General features: G+C 38.1%; 1 protein-coding gene across 1 annotated transcript; it reads left to right on the plus strand.

Moving 5' to 3' along the window:
- Positions 1 to 7,723: 7,723 nt before the first annotated feature.
- LOC121302201 (stanniocalcin-1-like) lies at positions 7,724 to 15,660 on the plus strand. Its single transcript, XM_041232022.1, has 4 exons — positions 7,724 to 7,961; positions 11,875 to 12,017; positions 12,270 to 12,481; positions 13,067 to 15,660. Exons 1-4 carry the CDS (start codon positions 7,847 to 7,849, stop codon positions 13,332 to 13,334), a joined length of 738 nt encoding a protein of 245 aa, XP_041087956.1. The 5' UTR covers positions 7,724 to 7,846; the 3' UTR covers positions 13,335 to 15,660.
- Positions 15,661 to 16,056: the final 396 nt, after the last annotated feature.

A 16,056-nucleotide genomic window follows, 5' to 3' on the forward strand; every position in this document is an offset into this window, starting at 1 on the left:
CTGTGGGAGAGGAGCTTGCACATAAAGCAATTGCAAAGTAAATGAAGAAATGTGCTGGAGCAAGTCCAGGCAGATTTAACTCAAAAAGGACGTCAGCAAACTGCAGTCGTTGAGCAACTCATAAAGGTCTGTAATTGCAGGGGAGGGGGCGAATGTTTGACATTTGAGCAGTAAAGCACATAAAAGCCGACATTTTTATTTGTAATCAACGCAGGTAACATAAGTTTGCAGGAAAACAATACACTTGCCAAAATTCCTCCCAATCCTACACTCTTCACACGGCGCTTCACCGTAAAAATAAATCCTTTAAACTGCGTGGTGAGACAGCGAACAAATATGTGCGTTAAAAACATTAAAAAATAAAAAGGTCATATAACTGAATTCTGCTTCCTAGTGCTTGCATTGTTGTACTGGTCTTTGCCTTTGTCCTGTTCTGATATTATAAACTGTCGCTTCCTGATGTTACTTCTTGTTTAAAAAAAAAGTAATATCTTCAGCACAACAATATAGCAGTATTTCTGGAACCTAGTCTGAGCTACAAACTGCTAACTCGTGCAACTACAGAACCTAAAATGCTTTTCATTGGTTTCAGAAAAGTGGGACTTAAGTAGGGCACTGATGTCTTCAAGTGTAGCCCTGTTGCACTTAGACAAGGAATTGAGCGGTTGTTCAAATGGTTTTATCATAAAATACATTTAAAATTACATTTTTAAAAATTTCAAATTAAAATACGCCCCCACTTGTTGCTTCAGCTGTTTAAATAACGCGCCTGTAACTTTTTATTAACATCCTGACAACTTTTGACACTTAGAACTTTAAAGTCTGTTTCAAAGCTCTTTTCAAAATGTCTGCTCTAGTGCACTGGGGTTTGAGATCCTCTAAAAATCCCATGGAGGAAGAGTGATTAATAAATAAATAAATAGCATAAGTGCTCTGGCATTTCTGTTCTGTACCACATCATGGATCATTATTGCTGTCGTGCCTGTTTGACAATGTGGGCAATAATCCTTACACTAGAGCGGACATGTCAGGATGTTAATGAAAATAAAATGACAGGTATGTTATTTAAACAGAGGACGTGCAATGCTTTATTTTTGTAACACTGAGATTTTTCTCAATGACCAGTCTGCTGATGCGATACGATTCATTCTGCGTTGTGACATTATTAGCAGACCCCTGTGACGCAGAAAAGAAGTTGATCAGGAGAAGACGTTTCTTTAAGAGGGGAGGGGGAGAGAATAATAATGCATTAACTATACTGAACTTATTTTCTACAATCGGGCATGTACAGATATAAAACAACCCTGTGACACCTTTAAAAGAGTGTAGTGTCATTATGGGCCACCAGGAGGACACCAATTCAATGTAACAAGGCCAGGGTGTTTAAATTGTTCAGAAAGGATGCAGGATTTTTCCCTCAATAATTCATGGAGTTTCACATTTTTTTCTCATCCCCTGTAAGAATCTTTATTTTGCATTAATTCTAAAAATCCTCCTGGTTGTACGTTTCCATTCACAATAAAGCTCTCAAAATGTGCAGTTTTGCGAAAAACACTTGATATAGAAAACAGTACTATTTTTTATTTATTTTTTTTATCTTGGCAGAGCACCCCCAGATGGACAACTGCAGTAACTGTGGGTTTTCTGATTGGGTTCTGAACTGCTTTTGTACAGTATGGTTTGGACTTGTCTAGAACAGATCGCCTGACCAGTCTCAACCATACAAGAAAAGATCACACAATGAAAATGGCTTTTGTTAATACAGCAGACTCTGGCTAAGAGGACACCCCTTGGAATCAAGCAAAGTGTTCTCTAAGACCATTGAGCGAAATATACCAAGGCCAATCGTGAAATGAATCAATAAATACAAATGTACGTATTAAGTCATGATGCATGTGCAACAACATGTAAAAAGTAAGAGAGAAGCAATAGACAAGGGTATGTTAATAAACTAGAATAATAAAACGTCAAACTAAATGTGCCATCAGCCGTGCAGCCACCTCAGAGGATAACGCAGCTCTGGGCAGCTTACAGGCAAGCCCGCAGACACCGGGCCAGGCTACAGGGGTGCAGTGAGACGAGGACACCCTGGCCGATCTAAGCCCACGATCTTCCCTGAGCCGAAGTGTTCTCTTTGGTGTTCCTGTAGGCGGAGACTACTGTATCAAACCAACTATACTTTTTCTAAAACCAAGCTCGTCACCTGCAAGCAGGAATTCCACAAGCACAGAATGTGTCTCACTCTAGTGGTCGGCAGTGGCATTGCTACTTGTTCAAATACACCGTGCAGCAGTCCTATCTCACCTCATGTATTAGCTGGTGTTTTTGCTGTGTACACTACACAGCGAGATGCATATTCTACAGGGGTTGGACTCAAAACTGGAAACGGCTATGTAGCACACACTTACCTAAACGGACTGTCCATTCCAGTACTGATTAATTGCATCCCTGACATGTACTTGTGCACTATATAAAAGCTGCATCTCCCTGTTGCAAGACAGTTACAATGCTTGGATAGAGAACTGACTGTAGGTGCTTGGCTGGCAGGTGCTTTCATATTCAGGAGTGTGCAAATGACTGATGCTTCACAAGGACCAGTCTTCTTTAAGAGGCTCCCATTGCCAACACATTCAGACTCATTTCATTAAGCCTGGGGAAGGTTTCAAAGATGACACATTAATACTGAGAGAACAGTGTCAAACCTCAAGGCACTACATTAAAGTGTAGAATTGATTTCAGCTGGATCAAAAACTTCCAATAGTTGTTATTTTGTTATTTTTTATTTATTTATTTATATTTATTTTTAATGCATCTTCTCATTCCTCCAGGCCAGTTTTGTCTTGCCGAAGTTTTGCCCGCAATTCAGGTTTGCGATAATCAGCAGCTCACTGGCTGCGGTGAGCAGCAGATTTCATTTAGTTTGTGACGCACCTATGGGTTATAAAACCTGCACGGCCTTGGATTCTAATGGAAGAGGGTTTCCTATTAAACACCAAGCATAACCTTTATAACCCACCCCCAGAAACGTGCCCATAAAGAGCTACAACATACCCCTACCTGCTTTATATTTCCAACAACTGCCTGACTCATCCACAGTATACACCTATTCATTTCGTAGAGAAATGGTCTGTGTAATGGGTTTTTTTCCTGTTCAATGTTTAATCAATTCCTGCACTCGTTGCTCTTTATATAAGACAAGCCATTTGGTTTTATTGCTAACTTCTTCCTTGCTTCATTACATTCCCCTTCTGACAAATGGCACTGGCACATCTTCTTGGTTATCCAGTACCACTGTATTACCTATATATAAAAAAAGCACCTACATAAAATGTAAAGATACCCAAACAAGGTGATACCCAAAAGGAGGATGTTGCATTACACGTTATTTAAGATCCTTATTACTTCCAATGTAGTTTTTATTGTACTCAAAACACAGCAGGGTCTACTGCACTCAAGAACTGTCTCCTTGTTATATCTGTATTGATCAAATATCTTTTAATATTTTAGGTATCACTGGACAAATGAACCTGCACCTCAGTCCTATAAAATATATAGCAGCTGCGTTTAGATCCAACTGTATCGATTTGTGAAGTACAACACCGGTCGTCTTATTCAGGTACCTCACACCTTGAAAGGGAGGACCGAATGTTGAAATACATTCCTGCCCAGAGCAGGCTGACCGTGATATGATATAACCCGTCAAAAACATACAGATTTTAAAAACAAACGTCATGCTCTATGAAAGTTCTCAATTTTGAAACATACACTACTGCCAAAAAATAAATAAACACCCACTAAAAATCTCAATCAAGGTAAATACAGCTGTTACATCGATAAACTAAACCCCCCTTTAAAATAAACACTGATCAATTCTGAGAAATATAATACTGGATTCCTGTCTGTAGATGTATTTTTTCAAGTCAGTTTAAAAACCAAAACTACCTTAGATTATTAATTATACAAACATACACACACACTATATATCTCTATATCTATATCTATATGTGTGTGTGCGTGTGTGTGTACTTGTTTTAGATGACGATATACCCCAGGCTTGGGCAACAAGCTTCTCCGTGCTTTGATAATCTTGAAGCAGTTATGTGCCCCTAAAGGCATATCAAATATTAATAATATGGCTGTCAGTGCTAGCAATCAAGAAGTTTCTTTACCAAATGTATTATTTATTTCGGAGTTTTGTCTAAGCGAGGGCAGCAAACCGTCGTCACGGTTGCGTTTGTACTTGGTTTTGCAGCTGCTGTTTAAAAGCCGTAGCTAAACTCTCTATATAAAAAACACTTAGATAAAGCACATTATTACTCCTTGAGAAACCCAGATGCCGTACAGCTCTGTTTTAATGGTACGCTATTCTGCAGGGCGAGTGTGTGAGCGTGTATTTGCCCTGAAACAATTTTCCACAGAACAGTGGTTGAATAGAAACAAACAAGCTATTAAACGGTTTCAGTGTTTCAGATTCTTAACCAAAACAAGATGCGTGTGTTGTATTTTTAACCCGCAATCAAACGTTTGCTCCGGGCTGCGACACGGCTGCATGGGGATCACTATAAAGAAGCCACAATAAAATTTTCCATGATGTGTGGCACCGCTAACTTGACCAAGATAAAAGTGCAATAGTACAAACAGAATTCCAAATCTAAACTTCACAAATGCCCTGCGTGGGTTTTCATATATACTGTACGTCATAGTTCAAAAGCTAATGTCTATCATTCTATATCTACAGATTAATTTGCTTTGAACGATTTTCGATTTAGAGCTGGCACTGTCTGCTCAGTGGAATATCGCTGGAAAAACGCTATAGGGGCTAAATCTTTGACTACATAGATGGGAAATCAATAGAGCGTATTCAACAGAATGCCCACGCAGCCAAATTCAACTGTTTAAGACTTTATCACTTTTAACCATAACCTTATATATATATATATATATATATATATATATATATATATATATATATATATATATATATATATTGCTTTTATTTTTCTAAAACGTAAATGCAGCAATTGTCATCGCTGTTTTCATTTATAAAACTAAAACAGCTTAACTTATAAATAATATTTTCTAACAATTATACGACCGATGGCGTTGCGGAGATCAGGAAACCGGTCAAGGATGAGTGTCGGTCTTCACAGCGTGAATTGATTCCTGATTGTGCGCATATTTGGAGCGCGTCGTCTGTTTCCAGAGCTGGGTCATAGCTAGATGCGTATCAGAAGCACAAGAAAGCGAAATTAAAATAATTCGTATTAACTGCTTAGTCTCTTCCAGATGTCGAGTCGTTTAAGGTCTCTTGTTGTGTAAATCCCAAAGTAGGTCGATTGTTTGATCCCATATGAGCTCAAATGAAACGCGTACAGTAACATATTATGACCACTCTAAGAATGTCCATGGGATCGATTTATCGCTGACAACAGCCCAAAACAACAGGCGAAAAACAAACTCATTGTTCATTAGGAAACTATTATTTTCAAATATGTATTGCACTGGAGCACATATTATTATATCATTTGTAAAGACAAAGCAATTCCATTGTAGCTAACTGCACACTTTCCTTGGCGTGTCTTTTACGCACGACGCCCACGAGTTAATAGTTTCTGAATATCTTTCCTCAAATCAACAATTTGTCATTATATCCTACCTGCGTCTAGAAAGGATATGCCCTTCTTTAATATGCATAGGTCTGCTATCGATTAAAAAAAAACGGTTCTGGGTGCCCCTTTTAACATAAGAGTAGTCAATTAAAAATTGCACATTATTCTCTGCCGAAAGCTATGCCCAGTGCAACAAAATGACGTTCTGTAACTGCAATGTAATACCGTCATGGGGTAATTAATTGTAAACGGAAAGTGTGAGATGATGTTATATTACACACTGTAGAGATGTACAGAGCCTTAGGTTAATAGTTCTCATTGTCTAGTTCTAAGAATAGATTCTCCAGAATCGATCTGCTTTGATAATAATCGCCGAGACAGCGTGCAACAAAACAAGCTTGCAGATCAGATATGTGTTCACCTAAACTGCAGTCAACAGGTATAACATAGGGATGACACACACCTCGCGTTAATATAGTGTTGCACATGTTGTAAAAAATGTATCGGTTCTGATAAATTTAGGGGTCCATTTTGGGTCCCCCTTTATAAGACACATGTAGACGAACATTTTTTTTAACCAAATATAAATATACACAAGCACGTGTAGACAGTATAGGCACCATCCTTATACAAATGCATTGATGTAAATGTGTTTATACATTCACAGGTTTCACGCGTAAGAAAAGAATGAAACCAGAAGCACCCTCCTCTTTTACCGAGCAGCCTAGAGTCCTGCACGGATCTTTCTTGGGGCAGCAGCGAGAGAAGACACCTGCAGCATTGCACACGATCGCAGCCATGATCTGCACAGCGTGAAACTCTGCCGGCCAGGCCTTCGTCATTTTCATTGAGCCTGCCCGTTTCATTACCGCATGCCCTGCGTGTAACTCTGCAGAGACAAGCGCTCTTCATAGTTATAGGAACAGACTTTCAAATTCACTAGGCTTATACTGTATTCTGTGTCAGACGGTTCCTTTCAGTGGTTCCCCCTTTCTCCCTTCTTCCATCAACAGGGGACGTGAGTTGAATGTGAAGACAATCTTTAACGTTAGGAACGAGCACTTGGGCATCCTTTGTTTTTAACCACATGCGTGCCAAATTATAGACAGACATAATGCAGATTATATTGTGTGGGCTGCTCCTATATTATTATTTGGTCATTAATTACAGTAAAACAAGTAGTTAAAATAATAATCCCAATTCCAACACTGTTTTGTGAAAGGAAAAATAGTTAAGGAACTTTGCACTCGAGTCAATTATGCATACAACATGCCGTTCATACCTAGGATCAGCGGAACAGCAAAGGTTCCGTTTTGTATTTGAACGCCTGGAATCCTGTTTTTTGGCACAATTTCTGGTTAAAAAACAAACAAACAAACAAACAAAACCCATGATCCACTCACGTTTAACGCCTCGGGCAATTCATAACAATGTACAATTATTTAAAAAAGAGTACATATTTGTAGTGTAGTATTGTGCCATTTGCAAGTCATGTTATTTCATTATTCCCCCCCAAAAGATGAATCATATTTTAAATGACATTGCTTGTAGTACTTGTATAAATGCTTTCAGTTTTTCATTGTTGGTCTCTTGAATAGCATCACTGGTCGTATTTGCATAGCATATATATAGTATATATATATATATATATATATATATATATATATATATATATATATATATATATATATATATATATATATATATATATATATATATATAAAAGAAACAAAAAGAACACAGAACTGTTTTATGCAAGTACAAAGTCCCCTTAACTAAATATTCAAATACTATCTAAAACTGTGACCTTTTTATAAAGTAATCTGATCACCGATTATATTTTTGGTTTCTATTGCAGACAAAAGGGTTAATTTTCTTTACAAAAGCTTAACTTCAAAAAAAAAAAAAAAAATGTTGGAAGGGCAGTTTAATTTAGTGGAAAATATTCATTCAATGAAACACTGCTCTTGAGTTTGTGAATGGACGTTTGTGAGACACAAAGATTTGATTGGACGGAGCGGCTGGCTCCTGATTTGCTCCAGATTACCACCGAGATAAGGAATCCCTATATAAACTGTACGTGCGGTGGCTGCAGTATGCAAGAGCAAAAAGGCTGCAATTGGGACGAATAAAAGCGTTGAAGTCTATCAAAGAAAAATAAATCAATAAAAGCAAAAGAAAATTACATCAACCTTTGTCAGAAAAAAGGGAAAAATCTTGAACGTGCTTCACAAACAATGCTGCACAAGACGGGCATCCTCCTCCTCCTGGTATTTTTTACCTCTGCATATGAAATAGACCAGAACGAGTCTTTAATGCCACGGAGGACACGGGACTCTATTCACAGCTCAAGTAAGCGGCTGCCTTTTTCTTTAAAACGCGTTTGCGATTTAAAAACGGTAAAATCAGTGTTTGTTAAACTACACAGAATAAAGAATCGGTGGAGTTGTTTACTTTATATTAACGCAGTACACTGTTTAAATATTATTGTATTGGAATTGCTTTGACTAATACTTTGTAATGGTAATTTCATACGTACCGGTATTCCCTAGAGTCAGGGAGAAGATTACAATTCAGAGCATAGGGACAGCTGTAGATACCTACGTGCAGTTAGGCGTACACTTTGACAGTATTGATGAGCTTGGTCAAAACCGTGGCTTAATTGATGAGTGAGTATTTGCACAATACGCGTGTAGCAAACAGATGGACGGAATGAAATGCATTGCTGTACAATACGTTAATAGGTATATTTGTATAATGAAATGCATATGGGGGATTGAAGCGTGGTGATTATTGTGAATTAAGAAATGTTATCAGTTAGTATTGAATTATAAAATCAATATTTTACAATATATATCTCAGAGAGATTTAACAAACGGTGCAAAAGCAGAGCTTGGGAGCAGTTTTGTATACAGCAATAGCCTTTGTTCTCCTCCCAATATAGACGTGCTGCAGTGTGTTCTAAATGATCTGCCTTCACAGGCACAGCACTCATGCAGGACTGGTCTGCAGTTGATCACTTTCAGAAACTCTTGCTAGCAGAGCACAGCTTGACTAGCTGTCAGGGTCATCACTGCCAGCCTGAGAGCAGTCTGGGAGGTCAGCACCAGTCGGTACCCACAGCCCAGTGCCAAAGCAGGGAGAAAACACAAGCCCTGCTCTAACCAGGAGGGAGTATAAAAGCATATAATGATAGTGTAGCCTGTGGTACACTGATACATTATTAACCCATTCTACCTAATCTGTACAGCACTGTATTTGCAGATTGAAAAAGGAGTATGTTTCACTGTGGGGGGTACTTATCTAGTCTCAGCTTTAGGAGCTGTGGGAACTACTGATCTGTGTTGGATTGTGTTGGAATTGAATATTTTTAGAGCTATAGCTTAATGCAACTGAATGATGCACATAAAAAAAAGACTTGAACATTACAATCCAGTACCCATGGCTCTGAACTTAAAAAAAAAATATAAAATAAAATAATAAAAAATAATATTATTATTATTATTATTAATATTATTATTATTAATAATAATAATAATAATAATGCTACCCCATTTTTGCAATAATGTGCACATTTAAACTGATTTAAACAGTCATTCCCTTTGGCAATGAGTTTCAGCAGCTTATTGAACTTGAAAATTAGCATTATCATTTTTAATTGTATTTATTAACAGACGGTATTTTTTTATTATTATTATTATTTATTTATTTACGAGGGTTCAAATTAAAACGCCAGTCTATTGAAGTGAAATCCTGTGTCTTTTGAAACTGCTGCTTTGTCAGACTGTGCCCGGTATTTGCAGAACTGCCTCTTGTACTTAGTTGCTATGGAAACAATGTTTCAGCATGCTTTTATAACAATAGAGGAAAACCGAACTGTTACGTCACGTTAGCTAAAAACTCATTTTCTTGTCGGCAATGCTGCGTCACTGTTTTACGCAAGTTCATTTCCAAAAGGCAAATTGTCTGGCAACTTATAATTTAGTCACAAACAGATCAGTTCAGAGTTTTTTTTTTTTTTTTTTTTGCTGGTTTTTACACTAGTTAAACGATTCGATTCCCTTTTAAAAAAAAAAAAGGCTTTGCAAATAAGGTCCGACACATTATAAAGTTGCTAAGCAAGTTTCATCACAATAGGACAAGTAGTTCTCTAGATACAGTGCTGCCTTTTAGAACGCTGCATTCAAGAACCATTTGAGAGACCTTGCCGTTTGTGGCCCTCTTATAACAAGCATACTAGTGTTAGTGTAATGGCATTATGGGGCAAATGGGAGCCTTAACCGTACCGACTTATAGCCTGTTCCACAGTATAAAGGACCACCTTATAAAGAGGGAGCACTGTATATCCAAAACCCCTGTAAAAATACAGTCGTGCACATTTAATCTCACTGATTAACAGTGTTGGGTATTTCGGTTCTCTGTTAGTTAGATTAGTGACTTGCCAACAAGGGCAAAAACGTTACTGGTATTATTATTATGTTTCACCAAGACATTACACCTAGTACTGGAGCCAACTTCAACAAAGAAACGATCAGCCACACACAGTCATACTCTTGTTCTCCAGAGCCACCCATAGAGCCCTTTCTCTGACACGCTTTACAGCACGTTTGCTTCCGCATTGTTTAATGACGTCCGTTTATGTTCTTTCAATATATACCTGCCTACCTTTTACTGCAAAATATTAAATTTGTACAAAAGTAATACAGTATATGCTATGAGTTAACAGTAAAAAAAAAAAAAAAAAAAAAAAAATGATGTGATTTACAAATGTGTCCACATCCCAGCTGTGCTGATAGAGGCCATTCCTTTTAATGTGCTTTCGTACACATTCTTGCTGTGGCACAGGGTTAGTAAGAAGAGTCGGTGCCAGACTGACTCCAGGGTGAATGAGGTAATTGTTTGTTTATTAAGCAGACTCCTTTATTCAAGGTAGAGAGTCTGGCTCTGGTACAGTGGTTGAGATCTGGTGACTGGTTTGCAGCCAGACTCTTTACACTGGGCACACGCCAGTCATCCTGCTACACCATCAAAGAGAGATCTTTAAAGCCCTCAGTATGAATACCATGAAAGCCTAAAACACACACAAAAGCACCATTAATAGATATTTTATTTGCTTTCTATTGATTTAGTGATCTCAAAACTGATTGCAAATCTTTAAAATGTATACCCAAGCTTTTCTGTTTACACTCAATGTGGGTCAAGCAGTAGCCTTAAAATAAGAGTTGTTAATTCCGTGGGTTGATTTTTTATTTTTTTTTCAAACCTCTGCTAAAATGAATGACGCAACAATATTCTTCATTGTCTATTGATTTTGCTTTTCGCTTACATTTCTCCTGAGCCCCCAACCTGCCGGGCTAGTCAACGCACATCGGAGACATTGACACCCATTATTCTGGGTAATCATCCAGATCTTATTTATGATTCATTAAGGATCACATCTCTTTATTTTGAGGGGGGGTTCTCTCCAGCACCACACAATAGAGGTCTATACCTTGAACAAGCCCTTCTTTCAAGAGCGTTCCAATCGTTTTGTTCTGTAATCCAAGAAATACTTGTGTTATTGTTAAACAAGCCTTTATCTTTATGCCATTTTAAGCCAGTATGATAATTCAGTGCAGTTAGTGGAAACCCAACCTAAAAGTCATCTCAGGTGATGTCATGATGGAACTATGCCTTGGAACAACAGGAACGGCCCTAAATTAGTAGTTAAACTTGGATCAGACACTGATACCACGCCTTCTTTCCTGCTTTCCAAACAAACTTAATGCAGAAGTCTGAACTCTTAATTACACATCACTCGCCATTTTTTTTTTGCTTAACCACAAAGCTCCTGTTTCTTTGTTAACTATGTCGGCGAACAATCAGAGCCACTGAGTTTCAAACCCGACTCGTTTCAAAATTGAAGGGCGTTGTACGATGCCTTAAGGGCACTTAGAACACCATTTTAGCTATCCAGTGTAACCTAGACCCTCTTAATCCACAATTCGATTGCTTTTAGTTTATAATATATAGCAGACCCTGATATTGATGTGATACAGCCATCGAAAAAACATCTCATCATGTGGCTTGCAAAGGATAGTTTGCATTAACTGGAAATCACTTCAAGATTAGCACTGCTGTTTTATTATTCTTCTTCACACAGCACAGGATGCCATAAGCAGCAAGCTGATATTTACCCCAGCCTCTTTTACCTTTTGCAGGGTGGATATACGCTTGTATTGCACAGAGCCTTATACGATATTCTAAATGTAATCTTTCTTTGTAGCTGAAGTGGTCCGATGCTTGAACAGTGCCCTCCAAGTGGGCTGTGGTGCTTTCGCCTGCCTGGAGAACTCTACCTGCGACACAGACGGCATGCATGACATCTGCAAGTCCTTCCTCTACAACGCTGCTAAATTCAACACTCAGGTAACCCGGGCCATTTGCTTCAGTTCCATTTCCTAAACTATTACGATGAACCATCTTTAAACTTGAACACACTGTAACCGGTTTGCATGACTTGAATATTGCAGTATGAAAGAAATGGCATCACAGGGTTGATTTGGAAGTTTCATTTATTATTTGTTTATTTAACAGATGCCTTTATCCAAGGTGTCCAGACCCAGCGAGTGTTTTGTTGTTGCTGTGTTATTTTAAGTGTGGCTGTGTTGCGCTCGACAGGGCAAGGTCTTTGTGAAGGAGAGCTTAAAGTGCATTGCTCACGGCATCACGTCCAAGGTGTTCCTTACTATCCGGAGGTGCTCCACCTTCCAGAGGATGATCTCAGAGGTGCAGGAGGAGTGCTACAGCAAACTGGACATCTGCAGCGTCGCCAAGCTCAACACCGAGGCCATCACTGAGGTCATTCAGCTGCCCAACCACTTCACCAACAGGTGAGCTGGCCTCCGCCTCATTACAGTTCTGCACTGCATTGGTTGATCAAAAGTCCCTCCTGTCCCCTCTTCAGTATTCCCGACTGTGTCTTCCGTATCGTTTGTTTCCACAATGGCGCACTGCACTGTACTTTGCATGCAGATATGAGAGCTTACTGTTGTTGCTGGGGAAACGGTGATTTTCAAAAAAAACTTTTGTCCACCAGGTGGCGCTACGGGCTAGACTACAAATTCTGTATTATAATTTAAAATCCACACTCTGCTTTCAATCTACCAACTCTGCTTTTGCTCTGTCATTTGCTACAGTGTTAGTAAAAAGAAATAGAGCCTGGTATAAATCCCATACAACGTTTGGCACACATCATATGGTATAATTTAGTCCAGCAGCGATCGGTCATTTCTTAGACTCACAGTTGAATGATATTGAAATGCTTTATCAATTTCTTTTAAGAGTATCCGCCCTCTGGATGTGTTATTAATTATGTAAAAACCCAGCATGGAATGCAGCGACACTGTAATAGGAGTGGTCTGTAGACATGCATTGGGACTTGCCTGCTAAGCGCTCGGGTGTCTTTTTGTTGACAGATACTACAGCAAGCTGCTTCGCAGCCTCATGGAGTGTGATGACGACACTGTGAGCATCATCAGGAACGCTCTGATGTCCAAGATGGGGCCGGACATGGCCAGCCTCTTCCAGCTGCTGCAGAGTGACCGCTGCTCCACCCCCCAGACGAGGGCGGAGTTCAACAGGAGACGTCCCTCCGAGTCCCAGAGACTCAAAATCTACTTCAAGAACCTGCGTGATGAGCGGCCCTCCGCAGTCATGAGACGCACCTCTGGAGAAAGCGCTTAAGACCTTAAACCTTTTACCAAAGCAGATCCGTGACCAAATACAGCTAGTCAAAAAAAAAAAAAAAAAGTTATATATAGTTTATAGTCAACTTAATAAGACTGCATATTCCCTCAATTATGATAGCTAATTAAAATACAATTTTTTTCATTAAAAAAAAAACAACCCATCAGCTTATATACTTACTCATTGTTCAGATCACTTTGCTGTCAATTTATATATATATTAGCTGAAGATGCCATTTTATTATGTTGGTATTCATTCTGTTTATCAAATAGATTTTTTTTCTTGCTTGCACTTGACCAATTCAGAAATACCGGCACCAATCTCAGACTAACATTTTGAAAAGTCTAGATCGAGGTCTTTACTCTTAATTGCATGTCTGAGATTTTAAATCTAAGTTCTTACGCAGCCTCTACAGAAACTGACAATATTTTTTTTGACTAGCTGTATAACAAGGACAATAGGCCCTTGACTACACTATTTAAACATTTCCATTAATAAATTAATTTGGCAACAACTAAGCAGCTTTAATTACACTGTAATTACATGAAACTATTTATGCAGTAACCACGTCATATTTCAAAAGATGTTAGCCACTTGTAAAACCTCTCATCTTGGAATTACACATTTGGATAACGCATGTTCAATTACAGTGTAATTAATGTACAGAATCATCATTATCAGAATATTTAACACTATTCAAAATGTAGACATTTCCCTATGCAGCAAAAGTTGGAAAAAAAGTTACTCAACACTTATTTCTTGAAACATATAACTATTTAAAACCATTATTTGTGATAATTTATTTTCCTACTTACTAATTCTATTTTATTTAATATATTCTGTTATTTTATGAAGATGCAGTGGTTATAACTTGTGTATGCTAGAGCTAGACACATAGGTTTAGTTGTCTAGTTTGGAAATGGATGGGTTAGCTGTGGTTTCCAATGGGATATGTAGATATTCCCAGCGTCATCGACTGACGGAACTCATGTTCTAGGCTCTATGCTGGCCGTAGAAGAACATGCATACCATGCTAGTGAACCTTGGCTACGCTCAGTTAGCGATAGGAGGGACCATATTTAAACAGACTTAAAAAGTAGGTGGAGGAGGATCATGATTGTATTACGGAAATGAGACGAGTCCTGAAATTCATGGCGTGGGTGCATTTTATTGGGAGCAAGTGAACATCACAAAAAAACAGTTTCTCATTCCGAGACCCCCTACTCCAAAAACGACCAGTATGATAGATTAAAAGTTGTGAAAATAACTTAAAATGATTAATCATTATTCTACACTTGTGGGTGATCCAAAACGTATATAAGAATTAAAAAAAAAGGTTGCCAGTTACAACAACAGATGAATAAAGAACTCATCGCAGCAAAGGCAAAAACAAGACAATTTAACACTGTTAAATACGGGTTGGGCAGAAGTCCCAGCTGTTTTTGATTGCAGGAGTTACCGATACAATGGGCTGGTTTGGAACTGGCAGACAGCGGTCCGATCATGATCATAGAAGGAAGGAAAATGAGTCCCAAAACAGGTTACTTTTCATGCACGAGATTCAGGTACATTGCAGTGTATCTTAACACTAACTGCAACACTATGTACAGTATTGAAATGATACACTGTAAAGACAGGTATCTAGGGCTGTACCAGTAAGTGCACTGCCGTGCTGCATCTTCACCAGGCTGCTACTGTTTTATGAATCTACCCAATGCCTGATCTCCATGCAGCTGTATGGGTGTTGGTACATGGAGATTGAGAAAAAGTTTGAGATTTGCCTGTTTCCACGGGCAAACAAAAGTTCAACTTGCTTTGTGCACAGTAAGGCTATAAAATTGATTAAAAAAGAGAATTCAGAATATAGTAATACACCATATTTTCTAATAAAACTGTGCATATTATACATACAGTCCGCATCACATCTAAACTTTACAAGTACTACTACATCATACTAAAATGACCACCATAAAATTAATTCTAAATTCTCAAGACTGCTTGAATTGATATATGCCAACATACAAGTTATTTTTGCTGTAATAAAACTGGATATGCAGAAACTGATTGAAAATATATATAAGGTTTTATGCATTTATGAAATGAGTAAAATCATACAAAATGTATAGATGCTGCTAAAACTGCTGTCTGAAATTTAGTAGGTCCCACTGTACACCCCTTTGCAAGGTGGTCTAAGATTATTTTTTCTCAGCACAGTTATTATAGTCTTATTTTATGCAGATATTGCAACTTAAAAGCTTAAACCCTTTCAAAAGACTTTGACAATTGGACAATCACCCCCAGATAATTATTTTCAGGCTAATAAGATTGGAATGCTTTACCCTTTAATGTGTCTTCTTGCATAGCATAGACTGACACACTGTGGTGAAAAGCTGTAATTGTCGTTTATTGAAAATGACACACACAGTGGATACATATTGCAATTGCAGCAAACCTAATTTTCTGCACACCTCTATCTCTTTGTTGTTTGAAAGGGTTTAAGTATAATTGAGAATGCATGAAGTTCCATGCAGATTTAAAAAACAATAGGGCATTTACACTTTCCTATCAAGACTTGAAATTCAACACTTATCCCAAGTAGGGGATCATTTGAATATTTCCATATCTTTGTAGACCAAATATTTGTATTTATACGAATCAATTATTTAAAATCAAACAAATGAATAATTAATCAATCAAATTGATCAAACGACAATGACAT

The sequence above is a fragment of the Polyodon spathula genome, chromosome 29 (genome assembly GCF_017654505.1).
Source record: "Polyodon spathula isolate WHYD16114869_AA chromosome 29, ASM1765450v1, whole genome shotgun sequence".
Taxonomy (NCBI): Eukaryota; Metazoa; Chordata; class Actinopteri; order Acipenseriformes; family Polyodontidae; genus Polyodon; species Polyodon spathula.

Coding starts and splice junctions, on each gene's coding strand:
- LOC121302201 (XM_041232022.1), top strand. CDS start 7,847: ATGCTGCACAAGACGGGCATCCTCCTCCTCCTGGTATTTTTTACCTCT. Junction 12,018..12,269: donor CTGCTAAATTCAACACTCAG/GTAACCCGGGCC, acceptor TGCGCTCGACAG/GGCAAGGTCTTTGTGAAGGA. Junction 12,482..13,066: donor CCCAACCACTTCACCAACAG/GTGAGCTGGCCT, acceptor TTTTGTTGACAG/ATACTACAGCAAGCTGCTTC.